This window comes from Pantherophis guttatus, chromosome 6 (assembly GCF_059756535.1).
Source record: "Pantherophis guttatus breed Tessera chromosome 6, ASM5975653v1, whole genome shotgun sequence".
NCBI classification, from domain to species: Eukaryota; Metazoa; Chordata; class Lepidosauria; order Squamata; family Colubridae; genus Pantherophis; species Pantherophis guttatus.
In genome coordinates this window covers 38961575-38987502 of record NC_142068.1, presented here as the reverse complement: position 1 = coordinate 38987502, position 25928 = coordinate 38961575, and the positions used below count along the sequence as shown (strand labels likewise).

Here is a 25928-nt window from a genome sequence, read left to right as displayed (position 1 = left end):
AATACAGGGAAAAATTAAAAGTATGAAATATGTATATAACAAATGTATAGAAAGGTATAGAAAGGTATAAAATTAAGTTTATCAGTGTTAGAGAATACAGTGTAACCAAAGAAAAAGGGACAATGAAGAAAATGAAATAGTAAAAGAGATATGGGCAGAAAGATACGAAACGGAAAGAAGACCACGAAGAAACACTGTTTTAAAAAGAGGATATATTTATATGTTGTATGTTATGTGATTGTCATATTGTGTCATAATAAAATAATAATAATTTTTTTTTTTTAAAAAGAAAATTAAAATTAAGCTACAACTTTGTGATTGAAGCCTGGCCTCTTTATTATATGTTTGAGAGAAAATGAATTATTCCTGCAAAAAGTATAACCAAAGTAACGCCATATTTAACCTTTATATAATCTGATTTATATAATCTGGTAATTAGGACATGAATACGCATTAGATTCTGGAAAGGAAAAAGGGAACTGTGATGTTTCTGTGATGCTTGTTTTGAAAAACTGTGATGCTTGTTTTGGGGAAATAAATGTTTTTGGTACATTCTAAATTGGGTCTGGCTGGCCTAAACTCTATTGAAAAGGAGGAAGAGCCTAATGATCTATTAAGGGGAACAATACCAATCATCATGGAAACATCTGTGAAGGGTATTTTCAGAGGGTATTTTTGGAGGGAAACTCCAGGGAGGAACATGTGAAGAGAGCCAAAAAGTTTTATATATGACCTAAAAACAATTCCCTGGGGGGTGGACGGGGGACGTTTGCATTGTATTGCTGTACCTTGAAAACTGTATTTAAACCATGAACTCAAAGTGGTCAGACGTTCTCTCTTTCATGGGAGAACCCTTTTGCAAAAGCTTGAAATATATTTATTTTATTTTATTTATTTTATTTTTGAATTTGTATACCGCCCTTCTCCCTGAGGACTCAGGGTGGTGAACAGCCAAATAAAAACATCAAATACAAATATTAAAACACATTTAAAATATATATATAGATTTGGCCCCATTAATTAAAACGATAAACAAAACAAAACAATTAAAAAACCCTTAAAAAGAAATTAAGCCAGCCCGGCTTGTTGAAAAAAGAAAGTTTTAAGGGTACGGCGGAAGGCACTGAGGTCATGGATTCTCCTTATCTCAGGGGGCAACTGATTCCAGAGGGTGGGTGCCCCCACAGAGAAGGCCCTCCCCCTGGGGGTCACCAGCCTGCATTGTTTGGCTGATGGCACCCCGAGGAGGCCCTCTCTGTGGGAGCGCACGGGTCGGTGGGAGGTCGTCGGTGGCAGTAGGCGGTCTCGAAGATAGCTAGGCCCTATGCCATGGAACGCTTTAAAGGTGATAACCAACACCTTGAAGCGCACCCGGAAGACCACCGGGAGCCAGTGCAGTTCACGCAGGAGCGGTGTTACATGGGAGCGCCACGCTGCTCCCGTCACTACCCGAGCTGCTGCGTTCTGGACCAGTTGGAGCCTCTGGGTGCTCTTCAAGGGGAGCCCCATGTAGAGAGCATTGCAGTAATCAAGGCGAGAGGTTAGGAGGGCATGAGTGACTGTGCACAAGGAATCCCGATCAAGAAAGGGCCGCAACTGGCGGATCAGGCGAACCTGATAAAAGGTCCCCCTGGTTACAGCCGTCAGATGTTCCTCCAAGGACAGCTGCGTATCCAGGAGGACTCCCAGATTGCGAGCCCTCTCTGTGGGGGCCAAAGACTCTCCCCCAATAGTCAGTGATGGAGTCAACTGACCATATCGGGATGCCGGGAACCACAGCCACTCAGTCTTGGAAGGGTTGAGCCTGAGCCTGTTCCTCCCCATCCAGATCCGTACAGCCTCCAGGCACTGGGACATCACTTCAAGGGCATCATTGGGGTGGCCTGGGGTGGAGATGTACAGCTGAGTATCATCAGCGTACTGATGGTATCTCACCCCAAAGCCACGGATGATCTCGCCCAGCGGCTTCACATAAATGTTGAACAGGAGGGGCGAGAGGACCGACCCCTGAGGCACTCCACATATAAGAGGCCTCGAGGTCGACCTCTGCCCCCCTGCCAACACGAACTGTGACCGGTCGGAGAGAAAGGAGGAGAACCACCGTAACACGGTGCCCCCCATCCCCAACTCTTCCAACCGGTGCAGCATGATACCATGGTCGATGGTATCAAAAGCCGCTGAGAGGTCTAACAGGACCAGAACAGAGGAGCAACCCCTGTCCCGAGCCCTCCAGAGATCATCAACCAACGCGACCAATGCCGTTTCCGTGCTGTGCCCAGGCCTGAAACCAGACTGGAATGGATCCAGATAGGATGTTTCCTCCAGGAATTGCGGGAACTGTCGCGCGACCACACTCTCAACAACCTGTAACATATACATAAATATATGTATATATTTAATAAAACTGAGGACCCAGTTGTGGGGGCAATAAGCTGACTTTGTATAAATATACAAAAGGATGAAGGCTATTGCTGAGCACATTGTAAGCCGCCCTGAGTCTTCGGAGAAGGGCGGCATATAAATCAAATTTTTAAAAAAAAATCTGCTTTTTACTTGTTCATGGCCTCTATTTCACTTTTTATGAGGTTTGCTGTTTTTTTTAAATCTCACAATGTTGAAGGGAAAGGAAGGGAAGGGAGGATTTAATCACATGATCATAGTAGTCTTTTGACTATTTAGACCAGGGATCCCCAACCCTCAGGTTGTGGCCCACTATCAGGCCATGGCCTATTCGGGATTGGTCCATGTGAATGGCTGGTTGGGGTATCAACTTGCACAACTGGCAGGCCAGTTGGCACTTGCGTGCATGTGTGTCAGCCTGCCACTCAAACAAATTGAGCTGTACACATACACATTGGCCCACTGCTTGTGCGGCCCAGTTCCCTTTTTCCTTCCCAGCTGGGCTGCCAAGCTGCAAAGGTTGGGGAATGCTGATTTAGACAACCCTCTGCAGATTCCCTGTGGTCAGCATTTTATTGATTTAATACAGGGGTCCCCAACCCCCCAACCCCCAGTCCGTGGACAAGCACCGGTCCGCGGCATGCCAGAAACCAGGCCTCACAAACAAATGAAACCCCATCCACGGGATGCAGACAGTATGCAAATCCACGCCCCCTCTGGTCCACGTAAAAAACTCTCTCCATGGAACTGGTCCCTGGTGCCCAAAAGGTTGGGGGTCTCTGATCTAATAAATAAAATTTGCAGGCAATGAATGACTGTTCTGAAATCTGAAAATTCAATAAGTGGACAAAAAAAAAATTTTTTTTATTGCATCATTTCAGACTATGTCAGTTTTCCCATCATCCAAGCATATTTTTCCAAATTCAGCTTCCATGTATGATATTCTATTTTCTACATTACTTGCTCCTGTTTTATTTCTCTCTGGAACCTTCCAAATCAATCATTCCTTGAAGGGGAATAAAAAAATTAGGTTATTTGAACAATGAATTTAGGAAGTTTGCCAGCTTTCCTATCCAGCCGTCAGCAGTCACTTACTTTAATAGCTGTTATGCACTCCTGGTAATCAGTCTTCCTCACACAAATCAGTTCTGGAAAATCCTTGGATTGTTGCTGGGAAAAGCATTCCTGCTTAAGCCTTAGGCATTTCTCCTGCTCTTCATTGGATATTGTGCACCATCTTACCGAAGAAGATGCAAGACACAGAGCTATGAAAAGAATGAAAAGGGTGCAGATAATGTTAATATCACAGATTTTAAGCAAAGATTGATAAAGTTGCCTGGTTGAAGCTTTTTCAACATACAAAATCAGATCAAGAGGGGTAATGAGCGGAAGTGGACTGGATTCATTTTTATTGACTGTAGGGATGGTGCTTTGCGTCTCTCAGACAAGAATATCTGGACTTGCATTTGGGTTGCCACTTATCGAACAATGTCACCTGTTATTTAGAATCCATTTTTATATGCAAGGTTAGCTATATTACTAATTTCGTAGAATGAGCAGCAGCATAAATTTTGTATATAGAAATGTATCTTTTCTAGTTTCTAAAAGATAGTTGTCAATTTGAAGATTTGTCAGCAGACATTCCTAAAATCCAGGTAAATCCAATTTCAGTTTAAATTCACTTAGGAAGAGGAGACACAGAGAAAGTTAATAAATGAAATTAACTAGAAATAAAATTGTGGATACTGACTCTCTAAATACACTTGCTGTCCAGGTATTTTTTCATCCTAAACCCACCCACCTCCTGTGCATACGACCCCCCCCGGGCCCGTTTTGGGCCTAGTCTGCCTCCCTGCAGCCAAAACGGGCCTCTGGGGCTCATGCCACACACCCTGCATTCCCCTGCTCCCGTGCATGCACGGCAGAGACCCGAATAACACGTAGCCGGCAAGAGGCACACGCACTTGCGCAGTGGAGCTATGTTGGGCTCTCTGTGCCACCTGCGTGCTAGGACACACACACAAACACCTTGAGGGGTGTTAGGGGAGTCTTACCCCCACAGTATTTTTTTCCACAGAGTAAGTCATCTGTGTACCAAGTTTGGTTGAAATTGCTTAAGGTGTTCCAGAGTTATGCTGGAACACACACACATACCCCAAGGGGTCTTAGTGGTGTCTTACTCCCACAGTGTTTGTCTCCAGAGGGTAAGTCATCTGTGTACCAAGTTTGGTTGAAATTGCTTAAGGTGTTCCAGAGTTATGCTGGAACACACACACATACCCCAAGGGGTCTTAGTGGTGTCTTACCCCCACAGTGTTTGTCTCCAGAGGGTAAGTCATCTGTGTACCAAGTTTGGTTGGAATTGCTTGAGGCTACTGGAGAACCAGTAGCGGAAATTTTGAGTAATTCGGAGAACCGGTAGTAAAAATTCTGACTGGCCCCGCCCCCATCTATTCAAGTTTGGTTGAAATTGCTTGACGTATTCCAGAGTTATGCTGGAACACACATACACACACACACACACCGAGGGGTGTTAGGAGTTTCTTACCCCCACAGTATTTGTCTCCAGAGGGTAAGTCATCTGTGTACCAAGTTTGGTTGGAATTGCTTGAGGCTACTGGAGAACCAGTAGCGGAAATTTTGAGTAATTCGGAGAACCGGTAGTAAAAATTCTGACTGGCCCCGCCCCCATCTATTCTCTGCCTCCCAAGTCCCAGCTGATCTGGAGGAAATGGGAATTTTGCAGTATCCTTCCCCCAGAGTGGGGTGGGAATGGAGATTTTACAGAATCCTTCCCCTGCCACGCCCACAAAGCCATGCCTGCCATGCCACGCCCACCAAGCCACGCCCACAGAACCGGTAGTAAAAAAAATTGAAACCCACCACTGTGTAGGACAATCAGGGTTGCCTGTAACTCATCCTGAGTCCTATTCATGACTTCTTGGGGAGGAGGCAGTTAAAGGAGGCAAATATCAAAACATGCATTTTGACCTCATAAATTAATCTAAGTCAGAACTGATATCAATAGACACAGATTTGTTTATAATACACTCAGTAATTATTTTCATGAATGTACCAAATGTTGGAACTAATCTGATATTTTTATTGCATCTGATATTTCTCAAATAATTGCATTAAATTAAATATGTTTTGTGAAGAGACTTCTTTGGATATTGATAGATGGGAGTCCTTTGCTTTAGCTTTTGGGTAGGGTATATACTTGCAAAATGAAAGTAATTCCCACAATACTTTATATCTTGCTAGAAAGCAAGTTCAAGTCCCACTTTAGCCATGAAGGCCAGCTGGATTACTTTGGACCAGTCACTCTCTCAGCTCAACCCTCCTCTCAGGGTTGTTGTTATAACGGAAATAGGAGGTTTGTTGGGTTTGTTTGCCACCTTGAGTTATTTGTACAAATAATAAAGGTGAGATACAAATAAACAAACAAATAAATAAATACTTATATGTAGCTCTCGTTCTCTCCCTCTCCACCCCCCCCCCTCTCTCTCTCTCATTTTTCAGTTCCAAATATATCTTTCAAAAACATGCATTTGACAATGAAGGAGAGGAGGGTTTGGTTTCCCAAATGCATTAGGTGTATCTTTTGATTAGTACCAAATTTTTGACAGTTTCATATAGCATAATTTCTCCTGCCTGGGCCCTTCTCCACTAACACTGACAGAGCAGACCACTTGTATATAAATAGAGAGCAAACTCTACTTCCTTCTAGCACTCATGATGTTACCTAGTTGAGTAGCGAAGCATCTGCAAAAAACAGCCAACTCAGAGAGTACCAAGGACCCCATAATTAATTCTTACTATGCAAAGCTATTCTCTGTCCAAGACAGAAAGATGTGTGATATTTGTTTTTGAATGACTGATATACCAAGAAAAGAAAATGCAACTGAAGGCAGACATTTGCAGTAGCTAAAAAAGCTTGTTAGCTCTGTTCCATAACACTCATGGCAATTTTCCATGAAAGTACTACTTTTATAAGTAGTACTTGGCTTCAAATCCATTACTGAACCATCTGTTTTATCTGTAAAGCACCTGTCACATCTAGAAAAGTCTCTTTCATCATGAGGGCAGAACATTTGAAAGCTACACTTGAGGAGAGTTTGTAATGAGGAAGTCCAAGAGTTTATAGATGACTGGTAGAACCCCTGGGGGTACCCATAACGAGGAACAAGGAAAAAAAGAAAAAAGTACAATACTGTGGGTAGCCCCTGTGCTTGGCAGCTTTCCTGCATTGATTAAAAAATCCTTCACTTAGATAAACACAATGTAGTTTTAGCTTCTTTAGTTACCAGCTTGATGCCAAGTGGAATTCAAGGGGCTGTTGAGAATGTATAAAGTCCTACATGGTTTAGGATTTAGATTCTATCAGGCAAGACTTCTTGCTTGGAGTAGAATCTGCCAGCTTGGAGTGTACTTTCAGAGACAGTTTATGAAGACTCTCTTCCCTCTGTGACGTGTGATAGAATACCTGGAGATAAGTGTCAGAGCTCTGCAAAGAACAGTCCTCCCATTAATACGAAGAAGAAGAAGGAGGAGGAGGAGGAGGAGGAGGAGGAGGAGGAGGAGGAGGAGGAGGAGGAGGAGGAGGAGGAGGAGGAGGAGGAGGAGGAGGAGAAGAAGAAGAAGAAGAAGAAGAAGAAGAAGAAGAAGAAGAAGAAGAAGAAGAAGAAGAAGAAGAAGAAGAAGAAGAAGAAGAAGAAGAAGATGATTATTGTGTATCCGAAGTTTTTAGCCCAGGCAATCATTCTCTTTTTTACCTGCTCACTTTCAAATTTAATACTTAATAAGTAACAATATAATTTATCAGTTTGTCATCTGTTGCAGTTAATATCTGGTCTAGTTCTGTTAACTTTTATTAAAACCATACATTTTAACATCTTTCTCATAACGGGATTGTATTTACATATGTGGCCACCATGCAATGTCTATCCCTTGGCTACTGAGTTCCTGCTTAGTTTTTAATTCCCCTTTGTCATTCAAAATATATTTGTATCTTACAATTTTTTTCAATGCCTCCACAGTGGAAAGCCAGATTGGTATTTTCAAATAATGTTGTAGTTCTTTTATTTTAAACCAGACTGATAGCAATGCATTTCTAACATAGTGTCTCTGAAAGTAGCTGTGTATCTTATTCTTCCCATATCATAAGAAAGCATGCCAGCCTGGTTGAAGGTCATGCCCTTCTAATGTTAATAGTCTTATGTGTCTGAAGCTGATCCATTCTTTCACCCATGTGAGTACCAAGGCCTGGTAGTACAATTTCCAATCTGGTAGATCAAAATCCCGTCTTATTTTGGTTTCCTGCAGCATTTTCAAACCTATTCTTGCCTTCTTTCCTAACCATACATATCTTAATATTCTTTTATTTAATTCTTCAAATTATTTTTTCTCCAGCTTGATTGGTATTGTTTGAAATAAGTATAGTAGTCTTGGCAAAATGTTCATTTTTATAGTGGTTATTCTTCCTGATAGTGATAATTGTAAATGTTTCCATTTCTCCTGGTCTAATTTGCCTCATCAGTTTCATATTGTTATCCTCTTTAATTGTTGCACATTTTAATTGTATTCCTAAATACTTCAATTTTTTAACTATCTGTATATTAATTCTTTCCATTAACACTCTCTTCTGTGTATCTATAAGGTTCTTGACTAAAATCTTTGTCTTATCCCTGTTTATTTTCAGTCCTGCTACTTCTTCATATTCTTTTATTTTTCTAATTAGTTTCAGTCCAGTTCCTATGGGGTCTTCTAGTATGAAGACTAAGTCATCTGTAAATGCCTGTAGTTTGTATTTCTCTTTTTTGATTTCCATTCCTTTTATTTCTTCATCTTGCCGAATTTTCCTGGTTAACACTTCCAAGGTCAATATGAATAGCAATGGGGACAGTGGACATCTCTGTCTGTTGCCTTTCTTGATATCAAAATTCTCTGTCATATCTCCATTTACTATCACCTTAGCTGATTGTTTACAATATATTGCTTTAATCATATTAATAAAACTCTCCCCAAAGTCCATATATTTTAGTTGTGCTATCGTGAATTGCCAATTAACATTGTCAACTGCTTTCTGTGCATCTAGAAACATCAATGCCATTTGTTTTCCAGGGTGTATCCAGAGGTGCTATTCAGCAGGTTCTGACCAGTTCTGAAGAACTGGTAGCAGAAATTTTGAGTAGTTCGGAGAACCGGTAAATATCACCTTTGACTGGCCTGCCCCCATCTATTCTCTGCCTCCGGAGTCCCAGCTGATGGGAGGAATGGGGATTTTGCAGTAACCTTCCCCTGCCATGCCCACCAAGCTACGCCCACCAAGCCATGCCCACAGAACCGGTAGTATAAAAATTTGAAATCCACCACTGGGTGTATCTCATAGTACTCCAATGTGTTTAAAATCATTCTCGTATTATTTTTAATCTATGTCATAGGAATAATTAACCAACCTGTCTGTTATTCACCATTTCTCTCCTATAGATTCTTTTATTATGCAATCACATTAACTTGGAAATATTTCTTAAATATCTCACCCCACCCTAATATTCCTTGTTCAAAGCATGTTCATTCATAATGATAATAAAAATAGTACTCTTTCTTCTTTTGCCTTTTAACTCACATCTAATTAAATAATTTATCTATTATTCCCCCTTTCAGCCTGTATGAAAGCATAAACTCCAAGTTCAGCATTTGCTTAAACTGAAACTTAAATTTTCATATTAAAAATGTACATTTGGCAGAATTCTTGAACCGGATCCTCAGTTAAAAATGAAATTTCTGGGAGGGTTTTGTTTTTGTTTTGTTTTTTGCAATTTTCTAGTTCTTAAAAAAACATCTGGAATAAGACAATTGGAGTAGCATAGTGGGTAAGGTGCTAGACTTACATGATGGAAATCTATATTCATGTCCTCATATGATCATGGAGTATGCTGAGTGATTTAATACTACACTATTCCTCAGCCAAACCAACCTTTAGGGTAGGTGAAAACATAAAAGTAAATAAGATCCCATATATGCTGACCTGAGTTCTTAGTAGAAAAGGTGGAAAATAAATGTAATAGAAAGAAATACTCCACAATAGTTAAAAGGTTTCATTTTGAAAACTAGTATAGAAGTTGCCCCTTTAATCATCTCATGCAACTCTGGTGCTAGAGTTGTTACTATCTGTTAGTCTGCATTCACTTACCCAGCAGCCCAAAGGACAGAGTGGCTCTGAGGGCAAATTTCATTTTCCCCCCTCTGGTGGCTTTCAGACAAGGTGTTGCAGAGCTGTCAGTCACAAACTGCTCTCACAGAGTCTGTGAAGTCTGTTGACTCAGCTGTCTTGCCTTTTTATAGAGGGCCTGGACTCTGCAGTGTTAGGAGAAGCAGTGACCCAACAGTGTTTGTCCTTCCTTGTTTCCCAATAGTGCCTCTCTCCTGCTCTATCTCATCAGCCCACTTCAGGGAGAATCTCACGTTCATGCCCGGAATTCACTGCATGCCCGGAATTGAAAAGGGGGAATTGTTTGAGAAGCTTCAGCTGGGAATTTCCACATCATTTAATTCTTCCTTTACCTGAAGTTCAGTTCTATTAGCAAGGACACATTCTTCCACTCCCAAAATTGCAATGCCATCTAATATGTCTGCTGAAATTGTGACTAAATTTTGCCTATTTATGCAACAGCTCCACTCTGTTAAAAGTCAGAGGTTTAATTTCTATACAACTAAGACTATACTTTAAAAGCAATATCCATTATTGATGGCTGTTAGGAGGCCTCAATGTAGATATTGAAATGAGCAGAGGGTTGAAAGTCAAATAACCCCTTCCTTCCTTCCTTCCTTCCTTCCTTCCTTCCTTCCTTCCTTCCTTCCTTCCTTCCTTCCTTCCTTCCTTTCCTTTCCTTTCCTTTCCTTTCCTTTCCTCCCTCCCTCCCTCCCTCCCTCCCTCCCTTTCCTATGGTTTACTTTAACAAGGCAATGCATTCAAAAATCCATTGTGGCTCAGGGCTTGTTTCAAGTAGGAAACAAATTATTTAAGTTTTTATTTATTTGGCTTCCACGTCACTCCAATTGTTATCTGATTCTGAACATCTTATAATCCTATCATGTGTAAACAGGATTAAAAATTTTTTAGACATAACCAAATAAATAAACAGCATTGCAGAAGGACTCCCGAAGGACTCAGGGCGGTGAACAGCCAGATAAAATACATATAATACAAATGTTAAAAAAGCATTAAAATACAATTAAATAATTGGCCCAGAAAACGAAATTTAAAACACCCCAAATTCATAAAACAAATTTAAAATTGAAGAATTTTAAAATTTTAAAAAGTTTAAAAGAGAGGTTAGGCCAGGCCGGCCTGCTGGAAAAGAAATGTTTTGATGGCATGGCGAAAAGCGCGCAGGTCCGGGATCCTCCGTATCTTCGGGGGGAGCTCGTTCCAGATGGCGGGTGCCCCCACAGAGAAGGCTCTCCCCCTGGGGGCCGCCAGTCAACATTGTTTGGCCGACGGCACCCTGAAGAGCCCCTCTCTATGGGAGCGTACTGGTCGGTGAGAGGCTACTGGTGGCAGAAGGCGGTCTCATAAATACCCCGGTCCTAAGCCATGGAGCGCTCTAAAGGTGGTAACCAAAACCTTGAAGTGCACCCAGAAGACCACCGGGAGCCAGTGCAGCTCGCACAGGAGGGGGGTCACATGGGAGTGCCCCGTCGCTCCCATAACCACCCGCGTGGCCGCATTCTGGACCAGCTGGAGCCTCCGGGTGCTCCTCAAGGGGAGCCCCATGTAGAGAGCATTGCAGTAGTTCAGGCGGGAAGTGACGAGGGCATGAGTGACCGTATTTAACGAGTCCCGATCCAGAAATGGACGCAACTGGCAAATCAGGCGAACCTGATAAAACGCCCTCCCAGCCACAGCCGTCAAGTGCTCTTCTAAAGACAGCTGTGAGTCCAGGAGGAGTCCCAAGTTGCGAGCCCTCTCCGTGGGGGCCAATGACTCGCCCCCAATAGTCAGTGATGGCACCAACTGATTATATCGGGATGTCGCAAACCACAGCCACTCGGTCTTGGATGGGTTGAGCCTGAGTCTGTTCCTCCCCATCCCGATCTGTACAGCCTCCAGACACCGGGACATCACTTCAAGGGCATCATTGGGGTGGTCCGGGGTGGAGATGTACAGCTGGGTGTCATCAGCGTACTGGTGGTACTTCACCCCAAAACCACGGATGATCTCACCCAGCGGCTTCACATAAATGTTGAACAGAAGGGGCGAGAGGACCGACCCTTGTGGCACCCCACATACAAGGGGCCTCGGGGTTGACCTCTGCCCCCCTGCCAACACTGACTGTGACCGGTTGGAGAGGAAGGAGGAGAACCACTGCAACACGGTGCCTCCCACCCCTAGCTCTTCCAGCCGGTGCAGCATGATACCATGGTCGATGAGAGGTCTAATAGGACCAGGACAGAGGAGCAACCCCTGTCCCGAGCCCTCCAGAGATCATCAACCAATGCGACCAATGCCGTTTCTGTGCTGTACCCAGGCCTGAAGCCCGACTGGAACAGATCCTCCATATGCAGGAGATGCTATTCTTTTGTGGATTTTTACAAAACATCCACCTTTTAGCAACTTAAAAACCAATGACACGTCCATTGTAGCATGAGATTTTGTAGGTTCTTCAGCTTTCTTTTCTTCTTAAATCTTCCAGTGATAGGTAATACTTTGTATTTGGTCACAGTGATGCATTTTTGGGGTAATAACATATTGAGACTACTGGAGAATGGTACTTTAGCTGGCTTTGAAGTATCTGTGGAAAGTTCATCTGCTTCATAATAAAGGTAAAGATTCCCCTTGCACATATGTGCTAGTCGTTCCCGACTTTAGGGGGTGGTACTCAACTCTGTTTCAAAGCCGAAGAGCCAGCACTGTCGGAAGACGTCTCCATGGTCATGTGGCCAGCATGACTAAATGCCAAAGACACACGGAATGCTGTTACCTTCCCACCAAAGGTGGTCCCTATTTTTCTACTTGCATTTTTTACGTGCTTTTGAACTGCTACATTGGCAGAAGCTGGGACAAGTAATGGGAGCCATTACGCAGCACTAGGGATTCGAACTGAACTGCCAACCTTTCGATCAACAAACTTAGCCACTGAGCCACCGTGTCCCTTTTTTCATAATTGCTTCATAATACCATAACAAATTATTGACCAAACATAGAGACCATTTCAAGGTCCAATTCAAAAGAATGGCTTAAAATACCATTAGAGCTTACCTCGGTCTCCTTACCAGTTGAAGCAGACTTACAGATACAATAGCAAAAATACCCTAACACAAAAATACCACACTATTCTGTATGCCACTGGAACTCTGGCAAGGCTTCAGAGATGGAGCAAGAATGGACTATGTGCCCACATAGAAGTGTGAAAGAAAGGACAAACAAAGAAAAAGAAAGGACCAAATAGGAATAGGAATTACATACTAGAAAAGATTGCATTTTTGTGAGAAGTTTGAGAAAAAGTAATGTGATAAAGATCAGGACAACCAAAACTGCTTTGAAAGGTTTTGAATCTTCTTGAAAATGATTTACTTAGACATTGTCCAGTTTTCCTGGAAATTTATATAACAGGAACAGAATATAAGCAGTCCTGATATCCCTGTAGAATTTAAAATGTAATAATGGATGTGAATCTCCTTGGAGAAAACCAAGTATGAGAGTAACCAGTTAAAAAATCTGTTCTAGTAGAATCTATATTTTTCTGTATGATCTTAGCTGTTCATTAATTGTACATTAATAATCTAATCTTATACTTATCTAATTGAGAAAACATAAACAAAATTTCTGTACCAATGGAGGGGGAGGTGTCTTTCATATATCATCAGAAATATTTGATTATCTGTGGAAGAGAAAGCCGAAAACATGGCGTATTATGCCATCTAGCTAAAATTCTGGGAGTTGTTATTCCAACACATTTGGCTGCAGAAGTTGCAGAAAAGTGGTTCTGATAAATACGCACACAGATTAGCAACAGTAAACCCATGTAGATAAATTCCCAAAATATTAGGGAGAAAAAGAGTACAAAAGAAAACTCTTTCACCAAGCAGAATATTTGCTCACTCAAAATTCTTAGCAAAGAGTGCTCCCAGACATCATCGCAGGCATGATGATGTCTGGGAGCCATTATTCCATCTCTTATCATACTTTTTGTTTGTGAAGACAGCAGGAAAATTCCCCAGAGGGACAATGAACTTGCAGAATAAAAACTTAGTTAGAAACACTCTAGTTAAATTAAGCCAGGAGACCCAAGATTAATGGAACACCAGTATTCCAGGAATTAAACTAACATCACAGCCTGATACATAAAACTGCAATATTTGCAAAGTGAGACACAAGTGAAGGAATCACAGGCCAATATTTAAAATTTAGAGGTTCTGCCCTCTTCTGGCCATTTGCATTAACTAAAGAAATTCAACCAAAACACAAAACTAAACTTCAACATAGCTCAGCTGAAGAGCTTTCAAAGAAGAATTTCTATAACACTCCCCAGAGCAATTTACAGAAATCATACAAGGGAGAGTCTCCCACTGAATTGAGAAGAAAACAACTATAGACAAAAAATGAAGAAGAGACAGTCTCTTTAGGATCATCTTTCATTGGAATTTATAGAATTGAACTTAGATTTATTAATTTTATTGGCTGCCCATCTTACCACACGGTAACTGTGGGCAGCTTACAATATTAAAAAGATAAAACCATATGAATACTCCTAAAATATAAAAATACAAAATACAATACCTAAAAGATGGGGAGGGAGGGAGGGAGGGAGTAGGATGAGCGGTGGGGGAGATGGGATCTGATATTATCTACCACTCGCAACATGGAGCCCCTCCTTTGGAGTCTCAAGCCAACTGGCAGAGCAGTGTCTTTAAGCTCCTGGTTATAAATGACAATAAAGGTAACTAAATATATAAATATATCAAAGCTTATTTTTAATAAAGCAGAATCTCCATGCAAATGTTCTTAGCACCATTAACAAAGCCTTAAAAAAAGTTAAAATGCTGCCTTCAATTGGCAAATACATATTGGGCGAATAAAACTATGAGAGTAATTTCCTATTGCAATAGGAAAAGATTTTTATTTACTTTTATTCCAGCAATTACTTAAATACAGAAGCAGACAACATATATATCTTTCATAAAATGCTGTTTCCACATATCTGTGCCTTGTAATTCTGTCTTTGTAAATTCACATTAAAATATATATAGGGTATTTTTATTGCTTCATATATAGCATTTGTATTCTCACATGTAATCCAGCATTTCTCAAACCTGAAGGGCTGTCTTTAAACCCAACACCCTGCAGTAGACAGGTTTTAATGTTGCTTGTAACCATGATATAATTTTTTACATGCTACAATTTGACACCGCTCCAGGAATGAACGTTTACATCCTATAACAAATTAAGTTCTACAACATCACTGTTGCTTCCCTCCCCAATTACAATTTAGAACTGAAGTACAAAAAAATGTACAGTAACTCCTGTTAAAATACATCTTTTAACCCTATAGAATTTTGTAGCAAGAGTTGTAAGCCTTTCACAAGCAAAAATAACCATGTTTAAACATGCACTCCGAACAATGCATTCACACGTTCTATTTAAAGAAAATGTGACTGAGAAAATCAGAGGCATGTTAGGCAAATATATCTTTATTTGTAGACATAAATAACAATGTAAAATGTGTGGGTTTCTACACCTTTGCAGCTTGTTCAAAGACAATGTGGGCCGTGGGCCTCATGGCAAGCAGAGTTCTCATGAACTCTGACATGATTTATTTACCACTTTTATTCTGGATTTGGCAAAAAGCTTATGAAATAAAAGCAAGAGAGCACAACTCCATTCCTAAGCTCAAACATAGTTTAAAATCATGGCCCTGATGTTCTATTTGCAAGTCACTCAAGCACAAAAAGCTATTTCTAAGTCTAAACTTCGGAGCAAATCATGAAGCTACTAATACTGAACAGATTTTTGTGGGATATACATAAATCTTAGGGACTAATTCATACAATTTAAGAAAAACAATTTAATAGAACTTGGTCTTTAGTAACAAGTACAGGACAGAAGAGATGTACATTAAGCATTCAAAACAATAATTCGAAATGTTTTCTGTGTAGGTATTACTTTTTTTTACAGACAACACTTTGGGAAATGCAACTCATCTAGAAAAAGTATCAAGTCCAGCTTGTGACACACTAAAAAAATTCTAAGTTACCTATTTCTGCTGTAAAAAGCATGGCATAAAATACACTGTGAAACAAGAATATAAGTGAGAACAGTTACATCTTATTTGATAGAGAACCACAGGTACACAGTTCTAATGGTTACTACTTCTCTTGAACATTGAACATTCTACAGGAGAAACATCTTTCAAGAGCTGATGGAAATGACACGTCTTAAAGCAGTAATGGAAGTTTTAAATCTACTAAAATGTAATATGTTCAGAAGGTAGCATGTTACATTTTAGTAGATTTACAAACTTGGCACTCTCTTTCCATGAAGATGCTATAACATTTAAGATTTGCTAAGAAGTTAGTAATCCAACCAAATGTGTATCAGACAAATAGTGATGTTTCTTTTTAGAAGCACAGCTGAAATAACATCAGGAAGGAAGGAAGGAAGGAAGGAAGGAAGGAAGGAAGGAAGGAAGGAAGGAAGGAAGGAAGGAAGGAAGGAAGGAAGTTAGTTGAGATTTTCTAATGTGTACCAATTATTCAGACAACATATATCAAGTGATAGGATGGCCACATTGCTAGGCATTGCACAAAACATTGGAAGTAGTTATCTATTACTTTTTTTAAGAAGCCACATTACTATAGTTACAATAGTAAATTCTACTCATTCCAGAGTGTTATAAAACTTTTTAGAGAATGAAAGGATAAAATAACAAATTGACGTGGATCTCAAGCATTTCAGATGAAAAGAGTATTGGAAGGAAAACAGAAGCAAAGGAATTTGAATCTAGGAATATCTAGAAATGTTCCTTTTCATCTTGAGACTTTTGTGTAACAAGGATTCTCCTTTTTAAGGGATCTTTTCCTAAAATAGAGTAGGAAAATTACCTGCAACAATGAGAATAGGAAGCAGAAAAGGGGCTACTCTTTGCTAGGCTATATTTAAAGAACAAGGCTACTTCAGCAGAGCCTTTCTGTGAACAATGAACAGAAAGTAAAAACTTCCCTGAGCATGTCCTCACCATTGCTACAAGCTCCAAGTGTGCATCTTTTCCTAGCCAAACTACTATTTAAAACTCAAGTTCTTGCTCTATTAAATTGCATGCCTCATTCCAATACCTACTCTTCCCAAGGCTTGTTCTTTGCCACCTTCTTATTCTCAGGCAATTTTTGCTAGCCATTTTTCCAAGTCATTGATGTCAGCACTACCCTCCTCTCCCTTGTTTCCTCTGGCACTACATTCAATAAATTCAACTTTCATGGGCAGCTGAGAGAAGTCGAACTCCTTTCCCTTCTTCCCAAGCTGAATGACAGATCCCGAGTTTGAACTATCCATGGTACTTGGGGCAGCAGAGAGGGTCACTCGTAAGGTATTACTGAAAAAAAAATCAAGGAGAACAAACTTAGACAAATAGGTCTGTATAAAATCAACCATTGGCATTGTGGGTAGGTTGCACAATCTTGAGAGAGAGAGATGTATGAAACTAGCTAATATGAGTAGGATCACAATTTCACCACAACCAAACTATTATCTGTTTTATTGGGGTTTTTTTTTTCCTTTTTAAAACGTAACTTTTAGGATAAAGGTTTGTTCTCTGACCTTGTGGATTGTTTTCCAAACGTTTCATTAGCTATCTAGGTAACATCTTCAGTGGAGTTAAAGATGTTAACTAGCCTGGTAACAAAATGTTTGGAAACCAACCCATAAGCTTGGAGGACAAACCTTTATCCTTATCCTACACCCAACGTAGAGATATTCGCTGCATAACTTTTACTTTATTTTCATGTTTGATTAGCTATACTCTTTTTAAGAGTACTTCCTTGTAAGTCACTCTGAGCTGCCCAAGAGAAAGCATGGAACAGAAATAAATAAAGATGAATGATCCATCTTTGGGAAAAGAACCTAATTATTAGATCATAGATATTTATAGCCAAAATCTGGCAATAGTAAATCATAATGAAATTAAAGTTTCAATAATTGGTCAAGCGTGTTAATTCTTCAATTATACTTTAGGAAAAGGAGAAAAGGCAAAGAAAGTGATATTTTCCTCTCAGCAACAACTTTGCAATATGTTGTCAGTTCTGGTGATAATCAAAAATAAGATTATAATGATTCAGGGATTAGCTTTAAGGATTAATTTAAAGATCAACAAAGGAAAACACCTTTTTGTGTGTTACATCTGCTGAGAAATTTAATTTGAAAACACAAAACAAATTATGGCATTACTTTAAATGTTCCTTATTTTAATGGATGGGAGAGTATATACGTGGGAAAAGAAGGTATCTCTTGTTATTTTTCAATGTGAACTATATAGTATGCATAAAACTATAACTTTCCATTCAGGTTATAAAAGAAATACATTTTTGTAAAATTGGATATTGTAGGAACTCAGTCACACCCTCTCAGGAAGGAGATAATGGTAAACCATTTCCAAAATTTTATAAAGAAAACTGCAGGGACCAGTTCAGGAACCAGGAGTCAACAAAAAATCAATGGCTAGGGAGGAAGGGAGGGAGGGAGGACACCAACTGAGATACTAAATCAAGAATAATTTGAATAATTTTTGAAAGCAACATTTTAAAAATATACTCCATCTAACAGACTTGATTAAATTAATATGTATGTTGCTATTTAAAAATCTAGCTGATCTCATGCATCAGAACAGTTTGGAAATTCTACGGGCATATTCGGTTTTATTTTTCACTGCTCAATGTTACTTTCCAATGTGCCTTCACAACCATGGGAAAATAATTTTTAAAATGTCATCCCTACTGGGCAGTAACCTTGCACATAAGGAAAGATGCATGAAGGTGACCCCTGATAAGCTGATTCTTTGAACTTACAGTTCTCTTTCCAGTTGCTGTTGTATGAGCTTAGAAGATTTTGCCATTGTAACATCTATGGAAGAAATAAGGGAAAAAACACATTAATATTGTGCTACAGATAACAATGGCTTGATACATTTGAAGGAACTTTCTAAAAGCTAATGACACTGCTAGGCCTCTGAACTCTAGGGGGTGCATTCCAAAGAAATTGGAGCGTTGTTAGAGAAAGCTTAATCTGAGTTGTCATCAGGCAAGTTGATGAAGGCAAATCTCCTCAGATAATTGCAAGAAATGGAGAAAGTTACACAGCTATTACTTCCAGACACAGTCGTCACTCAGTTCCTTAAAAGGGCAGTTAGTAAGCCCTGAATTCACCACTGCAACACAGTGGTTTGGTAAGAGGTTGGTGATATCCATCCAGATACATAAATAATAGTTATATTTGTATCTGGCTAATTGACTGAGTTCATAAACCACCATTAAAATAAACCATGATTTCCCATAACAGGATCCAAATTTCAGAAACAGATAAAAGCTGTTAATTAGTTTACCAGGATTGACAGAAACTATTTTCCAAATGTGCATTTATTCTACACCTTATATACAGTAAGGCATGGCAAAATACTAATCAGTATAAACATTTTAAAATATGTGTAAATAAAGGCCGGCTTATTTCAAAGATGATAGTCTTTACCTTGTTTGTTGCAGGCTATTAAGAGGGGAGGTGCATTTTTCAGAATTGTGTTATCAGTCAGGAGCTGGTACAGAAATTCTGCCACGTCTTTCATCTCCCGTTGGAAAGCTACACTATCCACAACAAACACAATTGCCCTATACAAAAATGCAGTGCATATTAACTTCAATTGGTATATGAGCAAAATAAACAACTCCCCCTCCACAATATGAAACTGCTTATAATCATCACTTTTCCCCCTCTAAGTTTTGATATTGTCAAAATTTGCTATCTTAATGTGAATTGTTTTGTTTTGAAACTCTTCTCTTCTCCAATTAGCAGGGCAGAAAAGTTTAGGAAAACAGAGAGAGATGAACAAAATCCAACAAATGAGATGCACATATTTCATCACATCCTTCTATTTATTTGCAGCAATCCTAAAAGTCTATATACCGGTAATGTCCTGAAAATGCTAATAGAACCATTCTTTTGAAACTTACCTAGCTGCAGTCTTGAACCTATCCAGGAACTGAAGTCTCAAGCTCTCATGGCCAGGAAGGTCAATTAAAGTCACATTCCTATTCTATGGGAGAAACAATAAATATTTATCATGGAGCAATTTTAGGCAGTATTTTGCTTAGACTTATACATTTTTATTGCCTTCTACCTTTATTTGAGTTTATTTCAAATGAATAACAATCCTTTTATATATATATATATATATATATATATATATATATATATATATATATATATATACACACACACACACACACACACACACACACACACACACACCACAATATGTAACATTTTCATCCTTACCTTGTCATTTTTTATTCTGTATGAGGCAGAACCATCTGTTATGGAAGTCTGAGTATTTCGGAAATTTCCTGTTAAGAGCTATGGAAATCAAAAGAAAGCAGACAAAATTAAATATTCTCAGTAAAATTACCAAACTAATGCTTTCAAAGACTTCAAGTGTTAAAGTTTAATCTTCCAATAACATAAAAAAATCACAACAAAATATTAGTTTTAGATACAGTCTAAAAGAAATTATGAAAGAAACTTGCATACCCTAACAAATAGAAGAGTTTTTCCTGAGTCACACAGACCAGCCAGAAGCACTGCTGTCCGACTGCTCTTTCTTGCTTGGAAAACTTTCCAAAGTACTGAAAAAGACAAGTAATCCACTGAATAACTAAGCTATATGCATAAATAACATTGCTATCCATGAAAATAATTTGATTTATGCAATGTCTAAAACCAAAGCTACTTCACATTATGTACAGAGAGTTTGAACCTACTTTCCTGCCCAAAGACCAGGACAGATTGCCATCATTGATGGAAATATGAATTCTGAATTGTAAGAACATATTCTACTGCAAAATGTCATAGCATCTGTTCTTGAACTGAAGTTTAAGAGAAAATGGTTGTGCAGATTTAGTGTTAAGGTTAGGAATGCAGGAAGACAATGACCCAAAACGCAAGTCAAATTACCAAAGAATCGTTAAAGCAAAGAAAATTAAATATTCTGACCAAGTCAAAATCCTGATCTTCATCCTGTATAGAAATATTGTGGAAGTGGGCAGTTCATGCAAGGAGCTCCACCAACATCCCTTTGAAGCTGTTCTGTAAGAAGGAATGAGCTAAAATTCCTCCAAATCAACATGCAAAACTAATCAACATTTAGTTGCAGTTATTGATGCCTAAAGGTGGCTTGTCAGTTAAGGTTCACATATGAAACGTGGCATACTTTTATCACACAAAGATATGTACCTCTGGATCATTTTCAAATATACAATAAACAAATATGTTTTTGACTCATTTAACTGATTTCTTTATCTAGTTTTTAGTGAAGGACAGATCACATTTTATATCATATCTACGGTATGTAGAAATAGTGAACATTCAAAAAGGTTTACAAACTTTTTAGTATCATTGTAGTAGGATAGCAGTTCATTCAAAATAACATTAAATTCAATGATAAAATACACTACTTTGACAGAATTACAAATTACAATTATCTTGTCAGAAATCAGTTAAATCAGAAATCACACTTTTGTCAATTAAATTTGCCTACTTCTCACTTTCTAAATTTGCCTACAAGCTCTCTTTCTCCTGCACTTTCATCAAATATTATAAAACCCTCACCATAAAGTCCAAAGCAATTTTTCACCAGCCTGTGGGCTGCCAGATGTGTTTTATCAGAAGCCGTATTTTCCCAGCCATTTTATTTTGACAGTGGAAGACTGTTTGGAGTCAATTGCCAGAAAGGGGGGGGGGATAGGTTGACAAGGAACATAGCCTTTTGCAAAAGTCCCCCAAATCAGTCGATTAATGGCAGTCTTCAATGAAAAGAAGAAAGTTCAAATGTAATACATTTGGGAGCAATCTACTACTCCTTCCAGACATTCCCCAAACGTGGCAAGATGTTTCTCTACAATAGTATAGTATAATATAGCATTTATTGTCATTGTGCATCAACGAAATTGGTTTAGCCCCTCTGGTGCAATCCATAACAGAATCTAGGGCAAGACCCCCTGATGAACTTCACAAAAGCCCCACTGCCACCTACCTTCAAATGACCATGCTGCACGCCAGCCTTGCAATTGTGAGTTAAAGGGCCAGAGCGATGAAAGGCTCCGCGTCACCAGGAGAGCCCGGCTCACCTTCCATTCCCCGCTTTCTGCGCCGCTGGAAAGCAACCGCCGAGCAGGGCTAAGGCGCGCTGAAACTCACCCAGAACCAAGACGACGAACACGGCCACCGCCACCGAGATCAGGAGCCGGACCTGCGCCACGTCCTGGGCCGGCAGGGGCGCATCTTGGGGAGGGGGAAACCCTTCGCGCTGCGGCGTCACTTTCACACCGTTCATGCTGAGCCGCTCGACACGCGTGACAGCTTAATACGTCTCATGTAGCGACGTGTCCAGCTATGGAATCGTCCACTTCCGGCTTCTACAGCGGGTGGCTGGCTACTGGAGCAGAGGAACATGTTCCAAGAGATTTATGGGAACTGTAGTTCACTCATCTTCAAGTAAGAAAAAAAACAAAGAGGGGTATAATTACATTGGACTACAGCGCCCAGAATTCCTAGCGAAGAAAGTTAGTGATACCGAGACGCGGAAGCTTGTTCTAAATCTAAAGCATGAATTTCTTGTAGGGAACAAAATCAAGAGAATTTTGTAATATTATACCCAAAAATCAGAGTTTGGGGAATGAGCCAGATTTAAAGATTCGAATATGATTTTATTAGCCCATTTCATTCGGCATGGAAAGTGTTGGCAGATTTATAAAAACTATAGAAGATGAAACGGAGAGCATTTAAAAACGCTTTGTTAGTGCAATTGATCAGTGTCCACGCAATGATGATCTTGATCATGACTCTTGAAAAACCCGGCCGAGAATAATATTTCTGCTCAGTCAGTCATCTCCTACTCTACTGACAGAAGCTGACGGAAGTGGTTATTAAATTTTGTTTCCAACACAATAATGGGAGAGTGTTTTTACTAAGTTCAGAACAAACTGGTGTAAATCCCATACTCTATTGCTACCTCTGTAATGGTAGCATGTCTATTCAAACCTGAATTGAGTAATAATTTTATTTAAATAATCAAAGTGCTCTGAAGTGGTGACTTTCGGAGATGTTTATCAGTCTGATTTTTTTTTAAAAAAAAATGGTCAGAAGTGAGGGGGGAAACATGACAATGTTTATCTAAAACGTGACTACAATGTTCCAATATGTCATACACTGTAATATGCAAATATTAAAGGTAGAGCACTAATTCTACATCATATTCTTTCCTTTAATTTCTTTTTATATGCAACTAGATGAAGAAATCTGAGGAAACCCCAAAGCTTACTCAAGATTTTATGACATCTAAACCAGGAGTCCTCAAACTTTTTAAACGGGGCCAATTCATGGTCCCTCAGACTGTTGGGGGACCAGACCAGCTGGATGGGTCTGGTGGCTAGGTCATGTGACTAGGCGGGGGGGCAATTTAACAGTCCATTAAACAATGCACACAAATTAAACTTTAATTTGTTTTGCTCCTGGGGCTGTTTTATTTGCTTATGTTTGCACGTTGCTCTTTTGGTTGACTTTTCTTTTTACTAAATAATTTTTTCAGTTGTTTAGGAGTCTAGTGGTCCACTTCAGAAAACTCAGTTTTGTAGCAATTCTCAGCCCCAAGAAGCTTGAGAAATATCTCTGTGTGTGTGTGTGTCTCTGTCTCTGTTTCTCTCTGTGTCTCTCTTTCTGTCTCTCCCTCTTTCTCTCTTTCTCTTTCTCTCTTTCTCTCTCTTTATGTCTTTCTCTGTCTCCCTCCCTCTCTCTGTCTCTCTGTCTCTATCTTCTGAAGGTGGGGGAGGTGAAAACAGACTGTTTTCGCCCTTTTTTTGGCCTCCTGGGGCATCTGTGCGCCCCATTTTTCACCTCCCCCAATTCCAACAGCATTCTGCAGGCCAAAAACAGGCAAAATGGGCTGGTTTTGTCCATTTTTTGGCCTCCTGAGGTGTCTAGGCACCCTATTTTTCACCTCCCCTGCCTCCAAAGTGTCTCTGCAGGCCAATATTGTTGGCCTTACTTTTCAGTTCCAGCCCACGGGGCTAGGGAAGGTAAGTCCTGCGCTCAGCCTAAGGGTGGCAGGGCGATGTGGGTGGGGCAGCCTTTGGTCCTGTGCGAGCTGGATTAATGACTACAGCGGGCCGTAGTTTGAGGACCCATGATCTAAACTATTAATAAAATATTTCCCAATTCTGGATTTTCTTGGGTGAAAGCTGTTTCTGTTTAACATGCAAACAAATTTAGATTCTAATCTGGGCTTGATTCCCAAGGAAGTGGTTAGGGTTCTGGATTGTAAAAGTGGCCAGGAAGGCAATCTGCTGTTGGGGCCAGGCAATAGTGTTGACCTCACTGAAAAAGAACGTGGTATCGTTGTCCGGGCATAACCTTAAAAGCAAATGTACATTTTTTGAGCATCTACAACACGGGTGTCAACACGGATCGCATTATGTGACACCACGTGATGCATCGCAATGATTTTTGCCTTTGCGGAGCCGGGGTTGGCATAGCCTGCTCACGATGCATCCAGACTACTGGCTGCCGGTTTGATACCCCTGATACAAACTATTTCTTCCTCAGCAGCTTTTTGAAAATGTGCTTAGGCAAGTTCTGCTCTCTGACATCAATTATTTGCTTACCTTTGGCTAACTTTCACTGATGCTTGAAATTGACAAGACCTAAATTAGCGACATACTGAAGGCTTTTGCTATTTATTTATTTATTTATTTATTTATTTATTTATTTATTTATTTATTTATTTATTTATTTTTGCGATTTATATGCCGCCATTCTCCCAAAGGACTCAGGACGGCTTACAACAACAATCAATAATACAAATCACAAAATAACAAAATAAGTTAAAAACCCTTTAAAAACCATATTTAAAATTATTACAGTTTGTGCAACCCCTAGCAGATCAAGTTATTTGACGGAAGAGCCACGTCTTCAGTTCACGGCGAAAGGAGAGGAGGTCCGGGGCTATTCTGAGCTCGGTGGGCAAATCATTCCAGAGGGTCAGCTCTCTGACAGAGAATGCTCTCCCCCTGGGGGACGCCAGTCGACACTGTTTGGCCGACGGCACCCTCAGGAGGCCTGCTCTGTGGGAGCGCACGGGATGGTGGGAGGAAGGCAGAAGATGGTCCTGCAAGTACCCCAGACCTAAGCCATGTAGGGCTTTATAGGTAAGCACCAGCACCTTGAAACGGATCCGGAGAGCAACCGGCAGCCAGTGCAGCTCACGCAGGAGAGGTGTTGCACGGGAGTAATGAGGAACTCCAGTAACTACCCACGCGGCCGCATTCTGGACCAGCTGGAGCCTCCAGATGCATCCCAAGGGCAGCCCCATGTAGAGGGCGTTGCAGTAATCCAATCGAGAAGTAACAAGGGCGTGGGTGACCGTGGCGAGGGCATCTCGGTCTAGGAAAGGGCGCAACTGGCGCACAAGACGTAGTTGTGCGAAGGCCCCCCTGGTTACGGCCGTCAGATGGTCATCCATGGACAGCCGAGAATCCAGGAGGACAACCAGATTGCGAACCCTAGTGGAGGGGGTAAGAGTCTCCCCTCCTATCACTAAAGATGGTACCTCTAGATCCCGAGATGCCGGCATCCACAGCCACTCAGTCTTGGATGGGTTGAGTCTGAGTCTGTTCCTACCCATCCAAGCCTGCACTGCCTCCAGGCAACGGGACATGACGGAAAGGGCATCCCTAGGGTGATCCAGGGTGGAGATATAAAGCTGAGTATCATCCGCATATTGGTGATACATCACCCCAAAACCATGAATGATCTCACCCAGCGGCTTCATACTTCTAACTGCCTGTTGGAAAAAATATCCATCTGGTTCCGTTCCAAGTGGGGAGAAAGACATTGGAAACATGGAGGCTGATTGGAAAGATGGTTTATTGGTGAACAGGACCACATGGGTTTGAGATCCTGGGCAGCTGGCCACATGGAGTGGAGAGTGAATGTTATTTATACCCTCTCTTGGGCCTTGCCCTTGAGCTTCCTGTTTCTGTAGCAAGGACATGTATCCTATTGGTTGCTGTCAGAGTCCCATGGAGCTATGCAGGGGTCATAGCTAATTTTGTACGTTTTCTGAGTCAAGCTTGACTGAAACTTGGGCTGATGCAATGCAGTTCCTATTGTGGCTGAATGGCTTTTCCCTGAAGGATAATCCCATCATCCTGGAGCTGAAGGTCTTTTGTCTTGTAGATAGGCTGGCCTACTGGAGCTATTAAGAAAGGTG

At 40.5% G+C, this 25928-nt stretch overlaps 2 protein-coding genes across 2 annotated transcripts in view; both read right to left on the bottom strand.

Annotated features, from left to right (window-relative positions):
* Positions 1 to 9919, bottom strand: part of LOC117678780 (ovotransferrin-like) — a 48418-nt gene extending 38499 nt beyond the window's left edge. Inside the window, exons 1-2 of the mRNA XM_087872125.1 lie at positions 9596 to 9919; positions 3496 to 3665 (exon numbers count right to left, since the gene is read on the bottom strand). Coding sequence (XP_087728251.1) covers positions 3496 to 3665; positions 9596 to 9638 — 213 coding nt within the window. The 5' untranslated portion in view covers positions 9639 to 9919. The remainder of the gene's footprint in view (positions 1 to 3495; positions 3666 to 9595) is intronic.
* Positions 9920 to 14505: 4586 nt separating this feature from the next.
* Positions 14506 to 22169, bottom strand: SRPRB (SRP receptor subunit beta). Its single transcript, XM_034439576.3, has 7 exons — positions 21860 to 22169; positions 20195 to 20289; positions 19943 to 20020; positions 19618 to 19700; positions 19139 to 19275; positions 18463 to 18517; positions 14506 to 16994 (listed from the first exon to the last, which is right to left on the bottom strand). Exons 1-7 carry the CDS (start codon positions 21993 to 21995, stop codon positions 16778 to 16780), a joined length of 801 nt encoding a protein of 266 aa, XP_034295467.1. The 5' UTR covers positions 21996 to 22169; the 3' UTR covers positions 14506 to 16777.
* Positions 22170 to 25928: the final 3759 nt, after the last annotated feature.